The 22,614-nt window shown below is 42.1% G+C and overlaps 2 protein-coding genes across 2 annotated transcripts in view; one reads left to right on the top strand and one right to left on the bottom strand.

The window, feature by feature from the left end:
* Nucleotides 1-255: 255 nt before the first annotated feature.
* LOC311007622 (acyl-coenzyme A thioesterase 1-like) lies at nucleotides 256-4,595 on the bottom strand. The gene is made up of 4 exons (XM_084000875.1): nucleotides 4,500-4,595; nucleotides 3,010-3,553; nucleotides 2,705-2,907; nucleotides 256-2,293 (listed from the first exon to the last, which is right to left on the bottom strand). The coding sequence occupies exons 2-4, from the start codon at nucleotides 3,464-3,466 to the stop codon at nucleotides 1,718-1,720; spliced, it is 1,236 nt and encodes a 411-aa protein (XP_083857001.1). The 5' UTR covers nucleotides 3,467-3,553; nucleotides 4,500-4,595; the 3' UTR covers nucleotides 256-1,717.
* Nucleotides 4,596-6,892: 2,297 nt separating this feature from the next.
* The window catches only part of susd6 (sushi domain containing 6), a 34,994-nt gene continuing 19,272 nt past the window's right edge, over nucleotides 6,893-22,614 (top strand). Inside the window, exons 1-2 of the mRNA XM_084000339.1 lie at nucleotides 6,893-7,145; nucleotides 13,456-13,674. Coding sequence (XP_083856465.1) covers nucleotides 13,497-13,674 — 178 coding nt within the window. The 5' untranslated portion in view covers nucleotides 6,893-7,145; nucleotides 13,456-13,496. The remainder of the gene's footprint in view (nucleotides 7,146-13,455; nucleotides 13,675-22,614) is intronic.

Here is a 22,614-nt window from a genome sequence, read left to right as displayed (position 1 = left end):
CATTCCTCAGTGGTTTGCTGAAAATACCAAAAATAGGAGCAGGCAGACCTCAATAATACAACAACATTTTATCACTGACCTATATAATATTTTCATTATAGCTCTGATTCTGTTGTAGCCTCTTTATTAGTGCAGTCCTATGGGATCCACATTGACAAGATTGACATGGTGAAGCGACATAAGAACAACTGGGACTCGAGACAGTTGTTGACAGTTGTTTAATGTCTGTGGAAACATAAATAAATAAATAATACATATCAAAAATAATCAAAAATCATTTCCATAGATGGAGTGTAGTGCTAAAATACATCCTGTGCTTCTGTTTTTTTCACATATAATTGATATTAACTCTCACAAGACAGTGGAAGTCTGAGAGACGTCCTGGCATGCCCACGCCAGATACTGTGTCCAAACATGGACGTCTTTGTCTCAGACTTCATAATCTGACTTCCCTCTTTTCTGCGAGGCAGGTTAGACTGTTAATAAAACCCCACAAGGAAACACTTACATCATCAAAGTGAATTCATCGCCCTTTGAAACAGACAAAAGCCCTTTGTGTTAAAGGGATGTAAACTTAAAAAAGTTTTTGAACTTTCGACACGGCAGTAGTGGGATTATTGTTTCTCGTTTCAACGTCTTTCATCATGAACGTTGCGTTAACTTTCACATCGTACTGTACATGAGAACACACATCTCTCCTTACACATTAGAGGTTTTTACAGCAGGGCTGATCGCAGGAAGGCCAAGCTGCCACTAGATGCCATCGTTCGCACAAATGATCATTCACATTGATGAAATTGTTGCTGGGAGACTTCCACTGTTTACTCAACTGTATTGAAATGATATTGATTGGTTTTTAGAGAAGACTCTATAATCACAGGCTGACTCATAGTGACCAACACGTCGTTGTAGAGTTGCAATGTTTCTAAACCTCTAACAGCAGCAATATTACTGTAAAATATACAGTTAAATAGTTCCTAAATTTAAAATACACAACTGTTTTGGTCTAGGACATAGAGGAAATCAGTCTACTTTTATAAATTAGGCATGTTAGAATCAATCACAGCTGCATGAATATCAACGCTATTATTTTGCACAACACCACAATACAAAAGCATCATCACACTATGATACCAAAGTGAATAAAATACAGTAATAAGTTAGTAACCATCCCTTTTCAAGTAGAAACTGGAGCCTTTATCAGAAGCACGGGGAACTCAGTATGAAGATACTGCATTAGACAAAGAGGTAAGGACTGGAGCGTCCATCATGACAGAGATGATAAGTCAGTAGCCAATCACACAGTGGGACACTAATTTCATTGTTGTTGTTGTCATCGCAGCAGATATATGGTCACTTCATTGTCGAAAAAGGGCAATGGTGATTAATCCAAGCAGTACTGGTTGTAATCCATTTAAATGTCACTGTGCTGCCTCGGAGGAGCATTTAACTGGAAAAGTCAAATACCTCCTGTAAAAAGGCTTTTTCATTTCTGGTCACACTGAAGAAGTAGACAAAAAGATCACTTTGATGTGTTTGATTCATGGCCAAGGTCTAAAATTAAAATCTCGAACATAGGAATGCTCCTACAGTCTAATCTAATACCCCTTGGACAAATTAATTCATTAGAAATTCGAGGGTTAACCATCGCTATGGATGACCATTGTTGGATCCTTCATACACTTGATGCTGCATTGCTTGCTAACAAGTGCTCTTGTTAGTCCAAGTGGCTCTTGAAGAACTCCTGGACTCTTTCCCACAGGTCCAGCTGAGCCTCGGAGTGGGCTTTTGGCTCGCCACCAAACACCACAGCTCTCCCTACCGCTGCATGAAACCCCGACGGACAAAAAGGCATGTGAGGGACCTCCAAGAAGTGTCCGGCTTTAGGGTAAGTGACCACCTGAAAGGAACGTTTGCCGTGATCTCTCAGGTTCGCAGCGGCCTGTTTTGCAAAGAAGGCGCTGTTCCAGTTGTGGTCGTCTTCAGAAGCTGCAAACAGGAACTGGCAGGTGGCGCGCTCGATGGGAATCAAAGACGCCCTGTTCTCTCCCAAGGTAGGGTCTGGTAAGGCGTCACGTACATCTACGAGCCCGGTGTCTGTGAATCTGACATTCTCCAAGACAGGGGGGAGCGGGGGTATCACAATGTCCTTGTAGTGCAGAGGAATCACGGTGTTTGCGCTGCAGAAGTTAATACAGACCGTTGCTGAGATCCCCGAGAGGAAAGACGACATCGACAACGCCAAAGCGCCGCTGTGAGAGATCGATATGATGCCGATCCCGGGACCTTTGACCTGTAGAGAGGCACTGTGTTAGTACGTAACTGTAGCCCTTCACTCATGAAGTTGTGATTAAATATACTTTTGATTAATGCATAACAACCGTGCCTCAACTTTATTTGACATCAGAGCGTACAAATAATATTTCCACAACCTATTAATCTGCCACTTACTTTCTTAATTAATCAATTAATCATTTTGATAAAGCTTTCGTCACAGTCGTTTGTGCCCTGACAAACCAGTAGATGGCAACATTGACACAGGAAATACAAATAGGAGGACTATAAATCATAGTGTCACTCCATTTGTTATGGATCAATAGGACACTGTTTTCACAATAAGTTATTATCACACATGAGATTCTGAGATAATGATAATTAGCATGATTGTTTTTTTTTTCTTACAGTTTCAATCAGTGTCACTGACCTCTGGCTGCTTCCTCAAATATGTCACAGCCTCTTCAAAGTACTCCAGATCCAGGTTTTCAGGGTTTTTTGGTAAACCCTGGAAGCGATAATAGGCCAGTGCCAGAACAACAAAACCTTTATTTGCCAAGAGGCTGGCTCTGGGTTCAGTGAGACCTCCTCCTAACGTATACAGATCCACGATGCCAGGGAACGGACCCTTTCCTAAAGAAAAAACAAACAAACAAATGAAAAAAAGCACTGATTTAAACACAGACACTGTTCATTTCTTATGAATTTCTCGACTCTCCCTAAAACACAACCAACCTGGTGGTATGAAGAGCACTCCTCGTATCCGTCCCTCTTGCACAGGTATTCTCCTCATCCCTTCGGTCATATATTCTCTCTCATTAGTTTCAGAGCTCAGCAGCTCGCCGGTCTCCCCACACAGAGCTGTGATCTCCACCTGCGTTGGGCTGAGCACGTTCTTCTTCAGGATTTTATTGTGTGGAGTGTCAGGCGCCATGGCCCAGAACAAACCCATGGGCTCCACTCCGGTGTAACTTCCTCCCAGAGAAGGTGCTCGGGAAACATCCACGTGACCCGTTTCATCTGCTTTGTACCGGGCAGAGGCCTTAAACGTCACCCCTCTGTCGTCAACCAGCTTGGACCTCAGTTCCACTGGTTTATAAGGAGCAAGTCCCTCCACTTTTATCTGCACCAGTTTATCAAACAGGCAACGGACACTGGGGAGTATTTTCAGGCGGATCTGTGAGTAAGCCATTTCAGTTCTTCAAGATGAGCAGTGACTCACAGTAACACCCTGAATGTCCTTCCCTTTATTTTATTTTTTTTGTCTTGTCCTAACCCTCTGTAAAAACAAGGAAAAATGAAGTGAATATCTATGAAAAAAATCCTCCATGTGACTTAGCAGTATTGAAACAGTGTTTTCAAAATAGCCTGATTGATCCATTCAGTTTCCTGTGACCATGTTCCTGGATTGCAAGGTTGATCTCACTACAGCTACCCAACAGGCTTATAGGCTGACAATATACATGTCTACCAGTGTCCTTGCACAATGCACATTCAGAGGAAGATTTTTAAAAAACAAACAAGCCCAAATGTAAACTACATTCACTTACCACCTTTCACCCAGATATTAACAACTGACTCTGTAACAGACAATCACATGAGCAGCTCCAATGGGTTCAAACTGAAACAGGCTGGTAGCCAAGTAAAAAACATTAGCCATGCTATGGTCTGCATACATACACATGTTTGTGTCGCTAACTGGGAAAAGTGTTGGAGGTTGTCTGCAGCAGTCAGCAGATGGAGAAAGGTTCATGTGGGGACAGTCGGTGTCGTGTTTGTATATGTTTTTTTTTCTGGTGGTGTGTTGGTGCCTGTCTGGAACAAACTGTGAAAATGAATTTCTCCTTGGGGACAATAAATTATGAATTTGAATGTGAAATGTCTGACTGGGTGAAAGGTCAGGCAACACAACTATGCAGCGTTCACTCAATGTTCACCAAATGAAAAAGATAAATAAAGAAAAATAGTTAACAAGAGGTTTACACACTGTAGCTACATTAAGCACCCTGTCTGTCCATCCGTTGTCAGTAGCCTATAGTAGCCTATATCTAGCAGTAGCAGTAGCAAGTTAGCACCAAAGTTTGTCATTGTTTTTGTTTAGCGCCTTTGTTTTAGACAAATTAACGAATGAACGACAAAAGTACAACAATATTCTGTGTCAAACCGGTTGAAATGTCACGTCCCACCAGTAAGAAAGTGACGAAAAATACAAAATAAAGTCCTACCTGTCCTGTGAAGAAGCATAGTTGTATACAAATGTGGGACATACCAACTAAGACGCTGGGCGCTACCACTTTTACAGAGAAAGGGGGGAGTCCAGGTTTATATCAGCTGCCTTTGCTTTCTTGTGTTGTCTTACACTACACTTGTAATGTCAAATTATTCGTTGAAATATGTGGGTTTTTAGTGTATATATACTTATTGCTTTCAATAATTGAATCAATTAATAAAATTGTCAATCTTGATAGATTTGTCAACACACGTGATGGAGTCAGGAAGCTGAAGTTTGGCAGGAAGGTTTTGCTTCCACTAGATGTCAGCACTGGCACATTTTGGCTCCACACTGCGGAAGCTTGACAGATAAAGAAGTCCCTTTGTACAAGAGTAGCAATTAATTTATTTCATATTAATCTTCTAACACAGTATGTGGAGAGCACACTGGTGTCATTACTGTAAGCACATTCAATTAACAGCACTGCATGGTGGGAGAACTCATCTGCACCATGTGTGTTGTCCTCTATGATCTGATAAGATGTTGAACCATGTTTTTGTGTGTGTGTTACAGTAATGAGCACAATGGGAGGACTCAGAGCTCTGCTGCCTCTTGTTTATCTCCAGGGTGAACCTGTGGATATGTTTTCAGAGGCTCTTTCCAGGACACAGTGGGCTGCATGTCAAGATGTTAATCCTTGGTTCAAAATCTGTCTTTTTTTCTTCCTGTATTTTCTTTTTTTTAATCATAGTCTTATTGTAAGGGTGAGGAGTGAGGAGAGGAAGCTTTCATAGCTAATGAGAGTAAACTGAGACAGGGTGTAGGAGTAAGAAGTAATCGGTAACAACGTAATTTAACTGGAACTGGGTAAAGTGAAAGTGAAAGTGGATTCCACAGAGCCTGCTAATGTCTGATGAAAGACAATTGCTGGCGCAAGAACTCCCTTTCCAGTTAAACCACTGCAGGATATGACCCCTGAACATTTGAACCATTAAGAACAGATAATTTCAAAACACTGAATATTTAAAAGAAGGAAAATATAGATTAATTTGTGAACTACTAAAATTATAATATTGATTACTCAGCATTGGTGTCCTTATAGTTTCTTAGAGGCTTTAAGAGCTCCGAGTGCACTAGACACTGAGGATAAAGGGCAGATTACTGTATGATATGGATTACATTATCCTCACATTAAAGCCAAATCCGCTTTATGCCTTTCCATGCAACATCTATAATAAACCTTATTTGGAAAGTTGTTTGAAAATGAATAATTGTTTCATTTTATGTCAGAAATGTTTTTAAATATGATTTGAACTCTCATATGGGTACAGGAAGTGGCAAGTCACACCTCTTCTGATGTGCTTTCACAGTGACGCATTATGTTTTGCAATGTTAAAGTACAGAATGAACTGTGGTTAGGCATGATGAGACATTTCACTTCCTTCTCTATCTCTACTCTATATTTCTTTAGCTCAGCACCTGCACAATTTTGTTTTTTGATGTGCATGCTTTGTACATTTCACCCCCACACACACCATCACCACACACACTGTAGGTAAATGTGGCACTATATCATTCATTATAAATTTAAATTTACACACAAACACCTTAATGTAGACCTAATTCAGATGCAAACTGTGAAGAAGTGCAATGCTTTTTCAAGGCAAAACGGCTACAGAATGAAGGAAAAAAAACACATAAAATGATGAAACACCCCTACAACAGCCACACCTTGCTGTGAAATGTCAGAGCATATAGAAAGATAAAGTCCTGAATTTATTTTCATCTTTCTTCCTGGTATTCACACAGTCCAGCAATGTCTAACATGGCATTCAATTGGTAGATACTTATGAAAAAAAGGGAGTAAATACACAGTTTATATGAGCAAATAATTATGTTTTTTTTTTCCAGGAAGCATTAAGTATCAAAGAAATACATCAAATTGTAAAATATAGGCAGTCCAACACATAACAACACAACACATAATATATCCACAGACCTGAATGTCTTATTCAGTCATCTTACAAGAAGTAACTTGGTGAATAATTCAAATGCCTTCACTGTATCATATTTTAAGCTAATGAAATAATTCAATTCAATTTGCTACATTTGTTGCAGGGATTGACTTAAAGAAATAAAATGTGCAATTTGTCCCTTCAGTGTACCAACATGCACGTTTAGCATCTATTTAAGGCATTTAACGTTTTTATTGTTCTAAATTGCAGTGTTTTTTTCTTCTAGTGTATTCTTTTGTCCCATACCCTCACCCCACCCCACCCCTCAAACAAAATTTCTGTGCTCTTATTTTGAAGGTTACAGCCTTGAGGTTTGGCTTGTCACATTTAGGACCCGCCCTTTTAACGAGGTAGCCATGGAGACCGCGCGAGAGCGAGGCAGCTGGTAGAGCCCTCGCAGAGAGTGTTTCCGCTCACCTAAAATAAAGAGCTGACGAGTCGAGTCGAGGACGAGGAACAACGGAGCGGCACGGCACTGACACAGCCAGCCAGCCAGCCAGCCAGACGACGGAAAAAAACATTTAGCTTTTTTTCGTTGGTATTTCGCCACATTTTCGTCCGGGTGTCTCCGTCTGAACAAAGCGTTAATGCCTCGATTGTGAACCAGAGAGGGGAGAGGCTCGCTGCTGTTAACCTTTACGTTGGTGAGTCTTCTCTGTTTTTTTTTTCGCAAGCTAAGCACAGATAGGCCACTACGAGTGCACTCCTGCGCTCTCTCTCTCCCCCTTTATTCCTCCGTACCGCCGCCTGTTTCGGTTCATTACATCATTGTAAACAAAAAAATTAAAAACCAAAATAAATAAACCGTCGCAAAGATTAATAACTTTACTTGGAGGTGACGGAGTTGTCAGTTATTCAAGCTAATCGTTGTTGCTAGTGACAACCGTAACATTCTAGGTGAACGTTCTGTTTTGTTTCTGTCAAGGTTTTAACCTACAGTTTGTTTTAACTAGGTGTAACTAGCTTAACCATTTTAATCAGAGGAAATGTACCAGCTTGACAAAAGTGTGTTTAGTTAGTAAGACAGGAAACCGGCTCGAGCAGCTAGTCTGTCCTGTCTTCTCTGTAACAGCTGTAATGTTACTGTATTGTTACATTTCGGTCATGTGAACAATAATCGCTGGAGGTAGTTAAAAGAAAGGCGTAGTCGCATAATATCCGAAAGTAGTAAATATATGAAAGTAGTAAAAAATAAAACTGCTGTTATTGTGTAGGTAGTTGTGTTACTTTGATAGGATATGGTTGCTTTGTTTTTGTCCTGTGTGTGTGTGTGTATGTGTGTTGGCAGCCCACCACACTCTTTGTTTAAATAGCTCGCAGTACAGTTGCACGTGTCGAAGCGTGTGACTCTGCTTTAAGGGGCTGCTGCTATGAAGACAGTAGTTGACCACGTCTGGTAGCCTACTGTACAGTTGCAGTAGATGTTTTTTCTGAGTTCTTTTTAAAGGGGGTGTCTCTACTCACAGTATTTGCACAAAACTGTAATATTTTCTACTCCTTCGCTTTTTGTTTCAAGGAAAGTTTTAACCCTGCTTCGCGGTTTTGCCGTGTGACACTCTTCCCATTGCAAAAGGCAGGGAAGTCCAGATATGAGCTGTTGTGAAAAGAAAGAAACATACGTGTTGTGGCGTTAAGGAAGTAGTCAGTTCCCACTATAATGTGTCACTAAACAAGCTTCCTCTAGCTGTGTTTATTATAGAGCCGTGACCAATGTTTTCAACGAGTCACATGTTGTTATGGGAGTATGGGTGGAGAAAAATTATAAATCTGTCATCCATCCCATTTTGCCATATCATTTATATCGTGGTCGCTATCCATTGTATATAGTGTGTGTGTTGCTGTAACTAGCAATTGTTTTCATTTTTGATTACTGTATGATAAACTAAACGATCACATGGTCTGTGCAATATCAGACAATGTATTTTAATGCAAGAAGATATCTGATTAATTGACTTGTTTGTCTTTTAACTGATTCAATAGGCCTATACATTTGCCATTCATTTGCTAGGATACTTTCCACCACAAGAGGAGCCTTTTTTTTTCTTTTTAGCAAAATTTTGACACTGCTGTAAATTCAATCTGTACCCATAATTATAATCCCATGCTTCTAAGCAAGTTTGAACAGTGCAGTACAGTGTTCATCGACCATCCAACATGGTGTTAGCTCTGATTCATTGCTCTACTTAGTCACTAGAAAATCAGCCTGTGTAATTTTTAATGGCAGCCATTATTTTATGTGGTGCAGTGTTGTGCCTGCGCCTATTATTTCCTGATATGGTACAATATTTTAATTCTATTGCATCTGTGAATTGTTGATACAGTATTAAGTGTTCAACAATATCGAATTCTTTTTTTGCTGGTTAGTTTGCCAAGGTTTTACCTTTTATGGCTTGATTCAGAGATGTTTTTCTTTGCAGAGGTGATAAGAGTATTCTCAATCACTCATTTGACTTCCGTTGTTTTGAATGACTTAATTTTTTCACATTTTGCACACACTTTGGCTTTCATGCAGCAATGACAGATATGCAATGTGCAGCTTTAATGGCTTTCCATTTAAAACACATTGTGTTGCTGCATTGAGAGTTTTATGATTCCCGGTCCAACATTGAGAGGCTTTTTGGTGTACGACAACATAGCTTAGAGAAAACATCTTGTGAGCAAAGATAAGAGCACTGTTTGGCTTAAATCCCATTCTCAGATATCCCTACCTTTCACCACTGTCAGAGCAACATATGCCATGTGTTTGCTTCATATTTTAGTGTGTGCTTTCCCTTTTATTTTCTCGTTTCATCTTACTCCTCTCTCCTTCTTTCCTTTCTTCCTTATCTCTATCTTTTCTCCTCTCAATTTTTCTGTCCCATTCCTTGAGGAAGTGCAGAGGGATGCTCAGGCCCTGTGGGGCTTAACACTACAAAATGCTTCATAACAAAGGGTCTTTTCAGAGCTGCCACGCAGAGTCCCATCTCTGGGCTCCCTCCGTAGGCCCAGGCGGGCTCCACCAGCAGCAGTAGCATCGGGGGCCTATTGGGTTGAAATCTCCTCTCGGCTGTTTCTTTGGCACACTGAGTGCTCTCTGTTCCCGGACACATGCCTGTGCTGCTGCTCTCCTTGGCTCCCTTTGCATACCAGGAGCCCCGGGCAGCTGAGAAACTGCAGTAGCAGCCTGCTGGCTGGCTGGTTGTCTCACTGGTGTCTGAAGTGGAGAGTTGCATAGTTTTTTCCCCAAGTGGCGGACTTAACAGACAAAGTATTGACGCTGTAAATACTCAACTTTCTTAATGAATTAGGTTGAAAGACGGCCTACGCAATGGATACCTATAGCGTGGGTGGCTTTGCATTGCATCTAGTGACTGTTTTCATTATTGATCATTATTTTTGAACAAGCGATGTCTACTCATACTGTTGACTGAGCATTGAAATGCACAAAAACAGAACTACTGTTTGGGATAACAAAGGGCGAGTTGCTGTTCATGAATTTTTAAATGGCAGCCAGCAACAGTGCATCTTCATTGTGAGCTGCTGCTGATGTTTGATTTCAACACAGCCTTTTTTTTTTTAAAGTGGACAACTTCAGAACAGCTTTGTTGTGGTTCTGGCAGTAGTTTCCTCACAAGGGTCCCATCCTTCTCTATCCCGTTAATCTGACAGAGAGCTGCAGATTACAGATTGTACAACGTGCTCTGCTCCTTCATATGAACAGAGTGGTGAGCGAGAACTGGCAGCGCTAGTTTTGTTGGATGGTTTGTGTGGATGTGTGCCTTTCTTGGATCTGTGTTTGATGGGCTGATGTTATTTGATGTCTTTACATGTTTGTTTTTTTTAATTTTTAATGTAATTTATCCCTTTAGCCAATTAAATGGCATTTGTTTTGCTCATTTTTTGCTCATTCCTTAGAATAGTTTTTGTGTTGGTGGATTCAATTTGGAAAGATATGTGCTGTTACTTTTCACTGGTGCTAAGTGAAAGTATTCATACTGTGGTAATAGCTCACTTATCAGCCATTTAGAATGACAGTGATCGCTGCACACTTTGAACGAACAACAATGTTATCACATGCTTTACAGTATATTGTGATTTTGGTAAGCTGTAATGTTACTTGGCTTCTCACAGCTGTAGGCAGGAAGTATTTGTTTGTGTGGTTTGGAACAAAATGTAGTTCCAGGAAACCCAAGGCTCACCATCTTTGGTGGTGTCTGACAGGAAGCCCACACAGTTGCAAATCGGAAAGTAAAATGTGACGTGCTTCTGAGCTTTCGCTGTCAAACTGCCTGCTGTGTTATTAATCAATTAAATGCATGAACATTAAGTCAGCACATCATGAGATCTGCAAAAAAATTAATTTAAGGCTCAGAGCTATCTTGTTCTAACTAATTGGAAATGCTGTGTTTTGTGGGATACCTTAGCACAGAGTTAATGACTTTCTCCTTTCTCAGATGTTCGTGTGAAAGCAATTAAGCTAATTCTGCTTAAGTTTTCACTTTGCAAACGTACTGGCCGCTCAATACTCTGCCCTCAGCACTCTCCGGAGGTCAGTCCTGCATTATAAATGCCATCCCAAGTGGTTATTTACATCCCAACAAGTGCCTTTGAACAAAACACGTTGTTTTATTGTCATGCCCTTGACTTTTGTTTGTCCTTGCGTTTTTCTGAGACGAGTTAATGTAAAGCCAATCTGTAACCCGGCCCGGGCCTGTGCATCGCAGTGCTCTGATCCCAACATGGACAAATGAGAAAGCGTCTGTGGATCAAATGGCTGGCACAGGTCCGCTGCGTGTGTGTTTTTGACTGGCTGCCCTTTGGCTCATTGCAGTAACCAGACTGTCCTGCCAAAACCGACTTACGTCACTCTCTCCCACTGGCCTGCACCACATGCAGGTATGGCTCTGCATCCCACCTACTCCTGGAGAAATCAGTAAAGGTGGCAAGGCAGTGGGGAGTCGGGGTGGGGGGCCTGCTGTTTGTGTGTTGGAAATTTTCTGCCAATTTAACTTGTTTGGATTTTTTGGTAATTTTGAAATCTAGCCGAGTGCAGGTCGCTGACACGTGGGAGCGCTGGCATGGGCTGAAGTCAAAAATCCGTTGTAAAAACCGAATTTTATCACAACACTGACTAAGAAATTGTATTTATTTAATATGGATCCGTCACATTTACATAATCTGATTACTAAGGCCTGTTTTGGCCCTGATGCAGGCCAGCGGATTCACCCTCCCAGCATGCAGTGATGCTACCGGCTAAAGCATGCGTGTTTGTTTACTGTTCCTTTCCTCATCATAGTGGCTCGTGATGGTATATGTGGCAGCGCAGCCGCTCTGCAATCAAATTTGTGGCTGTCTAACTGCAGCCATGCCATTACTGTAGCCATTAGCTCAGCAGCCTTGTGTAACTGTAATGGGCCCTCTGCCCTCTCTGGAGGATATGCTGCCTGCCAGCCGGCTGTAGTTCCCCACCAAACAACACAGCTACTGCCGAGTCCATCACAGTGTCTGTGAAGCCACAGACCCAGCGCTACACGCACCTGCATCTCATTTACGTAATGACAGTGTTCGTCTTATTGTAACCCCTGCAATCAACCAACAAATGCTTTTAGGAAGTTTCGTTAAGTTGGTATCACAGAGAGAGATTTGTGAGGAGAGGACGGGGCTGTTTTTTTTCTGTGTGTGTGTCTGTGGGTGTGTGCGCATATGGCTGTGTTTTTTTTTTTTTTTCCTTCCCAGTGATGCTGTTTAATGGTGTTTTACAGCAACTCTTTATCTCCTCCCTACTTTTCTCTGCTGTCATCCAGCTGTTCTGGGAACATGACATTTGATTCTCCATTTACCATCTCCATTTCATAGATGTTTTACATTTAGAGGTACTGTACCACTTACACTGTTCTTACAGACAGAGATCCCAGATAAATGGAGAAAAAAACAAACATTGCTGGCAGGCTGCAATGATGGAAGGAACAAAACAAAACAGGAGCTTATTAGACTTATATTACTGGCTGATATGCACCACATGCATAGTTTAAAAAACACAGGGGATATTTCAGAAAGTGACACCTGATGTAGTTGTCTTTACGTAATTTGTCCGTCAAACTCTATCACAGATAACAATCTGCAGCATATGGCAGCGCAGCAACACAGCTGAGAGCCCGTGGAATAGCATCTGTTTATCATTCAACTGTAAAATACTGTGCCCTCTCTATCAGGACTCTTTAATAAGGAATCCCTGCATAATATGTGTTTATTTCTTGCTTTTAAAGTTGCACAAACAAACTAATAATCTCAAAAATTGTACTTAAATTGTGTTTAAAAGAGTAAAATGTATCTCTTTGGGCGAGCTCCTTCACTCACCAGCAGGGTTTTTTGGTATAAGCTGCAGTTGTAATCACTGTTTTGTTGTTGTACGGATTCTCTCAGGCACATTTTAGCCTCTGCCCCTCTCATGCTGCTACCTCATCAGCAGCAAGGGATGTGATTCCCTGTTACATCATCTGTGGCAGAATCTAATTGCTGGTTCGTTTAGTGAGATTTTGTGGCAAAAACGAGATTTGGGGATCGAGTGGAGATCAGAAGAACTCTTCCTGCTGCTGCTGCTGCTGCTGCTGCTGCAGCCACTGGTGGATTTCCATTGAAAAAAAAAAAGCAGAGGTGTTGCCTCCTCCTCAAGGGGGGTGGTTTAATTGTTTTGAGGAATTAACACAGGAAGTGCACAGTTATTAATTCAGTTATTATCATAATCATCACAAATCCAATTGTTAATTGATGCCATAGCACAGAAGAACCCTTGATTCAGTCTCTCTGCGTTCCTCTTCCTGTCTTTTAAAGCTCTTTCTCTATTCCCTCCTGTCTCTCTGTGTTGCTTTTGGTTACGTAATCCTCGCTGAATGTTGATAGTAATCCGTGTCCTTCCTCCCTCCCCCCTCTCCCTCTCTCTATCCCTTTTTTTTTCTCTCTATGTGGCCTGGACAGGTTAAGCCGTAGAGGACTCTCGCTGGTCGCCAGAGGAAAAGATGTGCGATGGGATGGTAGCGTTTCAGACGAGAGCCCTGTCCTCCTCCTCCTCCTCTTCTTCATCTTCTTCTTCTTCTCCCTCCGCCGCCACCTCCTCCTCCTCCTCTCTAGCCCACAGGCTGGCTGCCTCCGCGCTTCTCCTCCTCTTCACCCTGCTCCCTCATGGTCACGCATCAGGTAAGACACAGAGACACACACACACACACACTCTTTCTCTCTGTCTCTGCTCCTACATGATACACATCGACCAAACCGCCATCTTCATCCCATCTGTTGTAAATTGATTGAGGTTATTTTTTCCCTCCTCCTCGACGTCTTCTCGCAGGTCAGTCAGATTAAACCGCTCTCTTTTTTTACCCTTGGGTCGGTCAGGTTGCTCTGTCTCCGTGTGGCAGCTTGAGTGCTGCTGGATCCCACCCACTCTGTGAATCCAGTCACTGCCCCTAATGAGTCACAACAGTTTTTTTTTTCCTCCGCTATTGAGTGAAAGAGAGATGGTGTTGTCTGTGGTCACATTGCTGTCATAAGGTTTTAATCAGCCGTGACATTTAGCGTCCTCTGAGAGCTTTTAGCGTGGCTAGCCGGCTTTGGTTATTACCCCACAACAGACCTCAGATCAGGTTTTTATTTTTTATCAGCATGAGTTCTTGGATTATTGTCTTTGAATGGGAGGTATCAGCGTTTAAAATTGAATCGTTTGTCATCTATTGCAGGCGTTGTGCTTTTGCGTGGATGTTAAAGTAAACAGAGGGAATAGAGGAAACAGGTAATAGAGGAATCAATCAATCAATCAATCACTGCAGGATCAATGACAATGACTTTTTCTTTTTCTTCTGAAGGAAGACAGTCTTTATGACTTGTACTCATCGAACCTCTTCGCTTGTGCCAGCTTTCCTTTCACTTCAGCCCTTCAATATTCCAGTCCCCCCTCCTCCCGCCACACACATAAACACACACTACCTCCACACATGCTCTACCCACACACACACACACACACACACACACACACACACACACACACACACACACACACACACACACACACACACACACACACACACACACACACACACACACACACACACACACACACTCAGACTCACACACTCCCCACACACAGCCAGCTTGTGAAATGTGCCAGATGTCCTTGCCACAGAGAGAAGGCGGACTGTGTATGTGTATGAATAAGTAAATGAGTGTGTGTGATGGGGGTGTCTGGGATGTTTTTAAGGTGTTGATTGATTTTCTTTCTTTAATGCCATAAATAAATGAATGTGTGTGTGTATAAGTGTGTGAACCAACAGGAGTAGAAAAAGATGGGCAGATGAGAAAGGGGAGGGCACTTCTCTCTCAAGAGCATCGCCTCTCTCTGTCTCTCTGCTTGTCTCTCTCTCTTATGTAACACACATGATTCATGTTGGGCCCAGAGGGGTTGGTATCGTGCTCACGTTCTGCGTCCAGAACACTCACACACGCTGCGCTGCCTACCGACACCAAGGAATTGTGTCCTCAGATCACCAGCCCACGTGCTTTCTGCACTGTATAGATGTGTATGTGTGTGTGCACAGTTCTATATATTCTATATATCTTTTTGTGTGCGCTTCATGCACTCTGGTTGTCTGTGTTTGAATAACATATAAGGCTGCACACACAAATTCTGTGCCAGTGTATCAAAGCACAAAGCCTCTATCATCTCTGTTTATGACATGTGCACCAAAGATTTTTCTCTCCAGTACCCATGATGCACCTGCGCCTTTAAGGCTGCCAGTCAATTGATGGAAAAGGACAGATAGTTCTCTCGACTCCATTGCTAGGACGACTTTCAACTGGCTGGGTTACAGGCGTGTTACACTCTGTTTTCATTGTTCACTGACACTGGCATTATTTAAGAAAGTAAGCGAGTTCTCGGGAATATAAATTGAAAAATCTACTCTGAATGACCCGACGACAGTACGAAGGTTATTTTTAAGTGCCGTCACAGTTTTGTATTCTTTACATAATTACTTCCTCATAGCACAGGGTTGTTACTTATGCTGATTCATAGTTCAAGAGTTTCTGTTCTTCCTAATGGCATTTAGCAGTTGATATTTGCTCTGTTGTGTTGAATGAACACAAGTTGAGTATAATAATAACAGCAAATGGCTCATGGCATAAAACTGTGCTGTAATAAATCTTTTCCCAAACCTGTTAATGATAAATGAGTACAGTATGTCATATTTCTGATGTTTTTTTTTTTGTTTTTTTATGGCATTTTCAATTCAGGCGTTGTAGTATGAATTACATTTTTAATCAGACATCACAAGCAATTTAAATTGAGTATTGAAAGATTTAGATGCTTGATAACAGATGTATCAGGAAGAAAAAGAAACAAGAGGATATTTCTTTTTACACATACAGTAACCTACTGCTCCTTTCCAGCAGATTTTTGTTGAGTACCGATCACGCAAGAAAAAGGGATTAAACTGTAATGACTTTCGTTGCAGTGGAAAACAAAGGGAATGGAGGAATATAAATAAGAAGAACAATAAGACGTAAACACAAAAAAGAGATGTAACAACACATCACAATACTGAAACAACCAGGGCCTGAGTTCGCAGCGTTAACACCATCAAAGTGGGACCGGAAATGTATAATTAAGACACATTACCAAGGTGTGGCCCTCATTTGAAAGCTTTAAAAGTCACCATGTCATTAGTTCTCCTGTTCACTGGCCTCTCTCCCTGCTGCTCACCATACATAATTCACACAGGTAATCCCTTGACGTGTTCCAGGGATGGAGATTGCTCTGGAAATTTTCATGAATATGAAATTTCATCACTGCTGACAGGCTTATTCCAGACTCATACAAATAGCAGCGAGTGGTATGAATAGAAATGCATACTAAAAAATATATATATACTGTACAATATTTGCGAACTAGAGCAAAAAGCGCCAAACACCAGAGAATACAGCACGGAGCAGCATCAAAGTAGTCTCTGGTCCGTGGAGGTTTAGGTGCCACATTTGGTCTTTTTGAAGATATGTCTCTTTTTAGTAAAGTTGGCATTTCAAGTGATGGGGAATTAGATGGAGAACCAGGACGATGGAGCGTAAAGGTTGAGGCACTCTTTGCTCTGTCTTTTGATTCCTTTAACAAAGACAGGAAAAGCTTTAAGCTTCTGCTTCTGGTGCTTTCATGTTGTTTGCAGAAAGGTCAGGACAACGATTTCTTGTACCTGTTAATACGCTCTGTTAGGACACAGTGACAAAACCTCTTGGAGCCAACCTATTTTTAGAAGTAATCACAGTCCAAGTCTTGTCTTTTTTATCTGTTGTTCAGCTGTTCATTGTAAACAAGATTACCAGCAGGGTATCTGCTGCCGAGCTAATGTAAACGGCTCGCGCAAATTTGTGTTTGTGATTACCGTTTGCGATTACATTTGCGTTTATGATCCAGGACCCTTTTTTCCCAAACACAGCAGCAACGTGCTCAGGTAAACACCTCTCTATTCACGCTGGGCTCCAGTAAACACACACAGAGTGACACCTTTGGTTGTGTATATGCAAAGGATAAATGGCGTTGTTCTGAGGGGATTTTTCAGGATACAGTGCAAATATGTCTTGTTTCATGTCTTTTCTGAGTCTGTTTGAGTTCCCACTAATGGTTGCTGAACAGTGCTCAGTTGCTAATATGATGTCAATCCTTACAGTGAGCCTTTGTGGTTGAGTTCAGAGGAAGTGGGCCTAGACAGTGAGTCAGAACTGAAGGAGTAAAAGATGGGAACTCCAGCGCCAAAGGGTCTATTCACATGATCACACGGCATGTTGTCAGCTCTAACAAGCGCTATACGTCAGGAGGCAAAAGGGACTCAGACCATCCTTACAGGTCCAGTCAAATAGATAAACGATGCCGTCTAAAAAAAAAAAAAAAACCCTTGTCCTCTGAAGTTGAGTTACAGCTGTACATGAAAGCGCCAGTGAGCACCAGAAGTCTCCCACAAACAAGCCTGCTGTGTGCTCTGCGAGGCGGTGACGTTTATGTATGTTCATGTGTGAGAACGGGAAATGGCTTTCCCTGGGCCCGGGAAGAAAAGTGGAGTCATAGGGTAAAGAAAAGAGCAGGGGAGGGGGGTGAAAGGGGAGGAGAGCAAGAAGGGGAAGCAGAGAGCTGCCTCTCCTAATTTCCTTTGAGATTTGTGTTTGTTTTTAACAATCGATTGTCCATTCTTGGCCTGAGTTGAATAGATTCCCCTCAGCGCCTGAAGAAGACCTATTGCGAAGTCTACTCTCTGAACCCATTGTTTTGGCTGCTCTCCTTGAATCAGCGTGCACTCTGTGTAGGTCCAACCCAAAGGATGTGAGGATGTTTTCTCGAAAGTCGAGAGAGAGACGCTCAAGGAAAAAAAAAAAGACCCAACAACTCTCATTTCACTTTAATAACAGAGGAGGCTCTAGTGGCTAGCATAGCGTCACTGCTTTCGACCACAGAGGAAAATATCTGAATGAGCCATGCCCTACTTCTGGCATCTTCAAACAGCTGTACTCTTTGAAACTTGTTGCCTTTCTGCAGCCAAACAAAATGGTGTGTGTGTGTGTGTGTGTGTACAAAGAAGCCACAGTGTGCATCAAGTCTGCTGGTTTGCAGAAAGTTTTTTGCAGATAGGAGGATGGGTTTGCAGTGGGGAGTGGGTAGGGGGGGGGCGCACAATGACTCCTGTACAATTAAGTGTTCAAAATAGCCCCCTGAAGTCCTGTTAGCACGCCGTTCATGCAGGAGTAAAGCAATATGCTGGCTACTGGCTCCTTTTCTGAAATGTGAGAACAAAGAGGGCTTTTAGGGGGCGGCGTTGGAAGCCACGGGCCAAACCACAGCAAGCTGCAGCTCCACTAGATCACCAGTCTGCAATTAGGACTGCTAACTCACTCTGTGTGTGTGTCCATGTGAGAGAGAGAGAGAGAGGCTGGGTATATTGAGCACACCACAGCCCCCTTTTTCTATGATGTCTCTGTTCTTCGTTGTTCTCTCTCTCTCTCTCCCTCTCTCTTAAAGGCTCCAGCCATTAGCCAGGTGAGACCGGAGCCCATTAGCAGCAGTCTGGTCGAATCCATCAGCCTTTCTCTTTCATTACCTGTGTGTTTATCACTTGAGCCATCACTCTCTGCTCTCACCCTGTGCCATTTAACAGCTCTCCCACCCAATCAAGCCCTGAAGGGAAACTTTAAACGCCTCGCCAGACAAAGAAACACGCCATGGAAACAGATACTGCAGTGCTGCGGACACAGACAACACAAGACCATTTCATTCACCTTACAACAGCTGACCAGATGGTGTGGTGTTGTTATTTGGGTGAAGGTCCCACATGGCCAGGATTATTGTCAGCTATACATAATGACGTGATTTTCCATTTTTGACTCCCAGGTGTAATCGATATTTACATTTTTCTCCCGATACTGTGTGTGAGATTATTCTGACCGCACGCTGTAATTTCTGACGACAGTTGCTTTATTTCTAAGGTTAATGAGTGTTGAAGCAGGGAGTGGTGGTGTTGGCAGCACCGTTGACACAAACGGTCAAATCTGATAACGTAATAAATGAGTGAAGATAGATACATGGAGTTGGATGTATAAACCCGAGCCCTCACTGGTTGTTTTCTATGCTAATACTGTGAATTAAAACCCACGCACTTATTATTCACTTTGCGTTGTTCAAAGCTTTGTTTTTGGGCCTCTCTCCAAAACTTGGGGATTATTTTAAAGTAACATTAAGGCTGGGGAGAGGCAGTTTGTAAATTGTTTTCCAGAGAAATGTGTGTGGTTGAAGCAGCAGGCAGTCATAATGATTTCCAAAGGGCCTCATCTGAGGGACCAGCCTGCTGAGGAGAGGACATCTCTGACTAATGAGCTGCTAAATATATCCCCCAGTCTCTCCTGTCTTCTCTAGCTTTTGCTTCGGTTCTGTCTCTCAGACTTTTATTCATTCTTTTTCTTTACTACTTTCATCCTACATCTGACCATCTCTTTACTTTATAGCCTCCTGTTCTGTGTTCTTGGATCTGTTTGGATTTGCATTGTCAAGCTTTCTATCCTCAGAAACTTGCCAAAACACAAATGCGTGTTAATCTTAATCTTTTTTCTTTTTTTTTAAACTTTTTTTTCTGTCTCCCATTTTCTTCATCACTCTTGTTTTTTCCCCTTCCTCTCTCACCACTTTGATGTCTTTTTTTCAGGCCCACTGAAACAGTGTGGGCCGGTTTTTGTCGTCACACCGTTAGCCAACAACAGCATCATGTTCAAACATGCTCATCAGCTTACGCATACGGCACCGAGCACCTACACACATGCTGAATTCGCCAATTGTTGAGACATCCACACAGTGCCAGACTGTGAGCAACCATGATAAGAAGTCATGACAGCAGCAGCAGCATGAATGTGTCTCTATGCAACAGCTCCACGGGGTAGAAAAATAATATCCTGATGACAAGTTGAAGAATTTACCCATTTCACCCAATATAATTAAGAAAACTTGAGGCTGGGAAATGATCCTCTGATTAAAAAGTGCAGAAAACGACATGCATATCTTCCTTTGTAGACCAAGGAGAGCTCTGTTACTTTCTTATGTTGGTGATTAAAGCTACACTTCCTGCAGCTGATTCACAATAGAGCCCCTTTTCAAGTTGAAGGCTTTTAATGTGAAGCAGCAGCAGTGCATGTTTGGCTTTTGTTAGCAGTATCTTAAGTAACAGTAAGTGGAATTACAACTGCAGAGGCTGGGTTAGACGGACTTTCTTTCTTTCTTTTTTTCAAGCTAGAGCTACCCTCATGACCATCACTGAATCACAACAGTGGCCATCACAGTTATCAGTTAGAGCACAGAGGAAGAAATTCATGTTTTCATGCCTCAACATGCCACAGTGGAAATGGGGCAATAACACTCTGAATCGCACACAAGTGCCAAATCTGTTGATTCAGCTGTTAGCTTTAGTCCAACTTAAACTCTGTCAGTAGCTCTGATCAACATTTCTGCTATACTTTTCTTGCCAGTCGACGTGTCTGCCAGTCTTTGCAGTATTACAACAAAATAAATTAAAGAGGAGCTGTGTAAATCCGGGCGCTTTTCCGCTGTTTTGCTAACCCTCCTCTCGCCCATGTGCATTTGTTTACAACAAAGCCGGTGAGAAATCAATCAGTAGAGTAGTAGATAACGTTATATATCATATACAATGTTACGACGTGTATATCTGTGTAGTTTCATCTGTCTTGAACAAGAGGTCACGGGGTGCGTTTGTGTCACGGTGCCGCAGACACGAGAGCTTGGACACCGAGGTGGCAGCGCTGATATTGCCAAGTTGTTTTTCAGTCAAAAGACGCAATAAGTGACACGCACGTGGAAGGAGAGCCTCCATTCTCCCTCGTAACAAGTTAAGCCATTTTTTAAACCATCACAATCACTCAAAAGCTGTTTAATTGAGGTAAAAATGTAGCATATAGCTACAAATCCTGCATAGTTCCTCTCTAAACCACTTGATCTGACAGACCTGCTGATATGGAGCTGAGGGGGGAGGGCCGTCAGTGCCGTGCATGTGCAGTCCTGCCACACGTGTTGTTATGGGCGTAAGGCGCCGTTCAGCTGTGTCTCCTTTAACAGACTGCTGGTTCTGGTTCTGCAGGAATTGATCCATCACTGCTACTGTCTTCTTTCTTTAGGCAATTTCTAGTTTAATAGATGTTTAATAGAGATTGTAAATGAAGAGAAGAGACAGGGAAAAGGTACCAAAAATTCATGATTCTTAGCTGATCGTCCTCCAGAGAGAAGTCGGAGCTGAGAGAGGGTTTCAGAACAGCACCCCTGGAGCTGTTAGGGATTAAATGTCTTCCTAAAAGACACTTCAGTGTTGAGCATGGGCGCTGACTTGTAGGTGGAGTCTTAGTGCATACTGAAAGCATTGACTCCCTGGTTCCTCCACAACCTTGTCAACATGGCTAGAATTAAGCTTTTAATAATGTGAGTACATTGTAAATGCCTCAGTCTCATTTCTGCCAGCTCAATGTCCTAATTAACAGTCGGCATCTCCTTTCTACTTCTCATTATTCTCTTTGTTTTATTTTTTTTATTGCGTCCAGTCCCGTCGCTCCAACCAGCCACTCCATTAGATGGAGTTGTGAGATGTTTTGGTGGCCAGTTGGCTTAACTCCACTCTAATACCCTCTGTCCTTATTACATCATCTGTAAACAGCTCTCTTCTGTAACGAACAGTGGCCAAGCGGTGGAGGTCTTTGTGTGGTAGGCTTCACTGGACTCCATTTGGATAATTGTGTCAGGATTTATGAGAAGCCTGCATGTCTCTGTGTGTGTCTCAGATTCGGCTCAAAAACAACAACAACACATGGCCCATCGCAAGCTATCGGTTCACAGACTTCTTTAAATTGCCAGCATAGACTGAGCAACAGCCAAAAAAATACAGTGATCAACCTATAATACAAACTGGAGAAATGTTTTTTTATTATTATTATTGATAAATCCAACAATGGCTTTGAGTGTCAGCTTCTTTAAGCTTGTTATCTTTGACAGCTCGAGTTTGTGTGTGCGTATGTGTGTTACTATAGATGTCACTTGTGCTTGAGTCACAAAGATATAGCGTATTTTGCACGTTTGAAAATAACCTGAGAACTTGTGATTTTTCCTTCTCTGTCATTTCATAAGTTTAGGCTTAATGACTTCGACATCTTTTTCAGCATGTGTGAGTCAATAAGTGTTTTGTTTGTTGTTTGCTGGCTGTGCTCCCTCACACACTTTGACACACACGCACACATACACACCCAGACAGATGTATGAGTGAAGTTACTTGCTCTCCTACCTTGCTGGCAGGAGTCCCATCCAGACTTAGGATAAGGGGAAATTTTTATAACTGTGTTTGCGTTCACAAGCAGTTTGCTACGTTGGAGGTCTAACCTGCAATATAAACTGTACTTTGTATCTTCCTCGGGATGATAAACAGTAGTTTGTTGGAAGCGCTATCGCTGGACTTCCTACCGATGGCAAACTTTCTGCAATTCCAGTATGTTTTGGCCCGAGTGACATTTGCATTTCTACAACCCTGTTTCCTTATAAAAATGTCAAGTTAGCTCACAAGGCTTGAT

The sequence above is a fragment of the Trachurus trachurus genome, assembly GCF_905171665.1.
Source record: "Trachurus trachurus genome assembly, chromosome: 24".
Lineage (NCBI taxonomy): Eukaryota > Metazoa > Chordata > Actinopteri > Carangiformes > Carangidae > Trachurus > Trachurus trachurus.
This window is presented reverse-complemented; position numbering and strand designations above follow the sequence as displayed.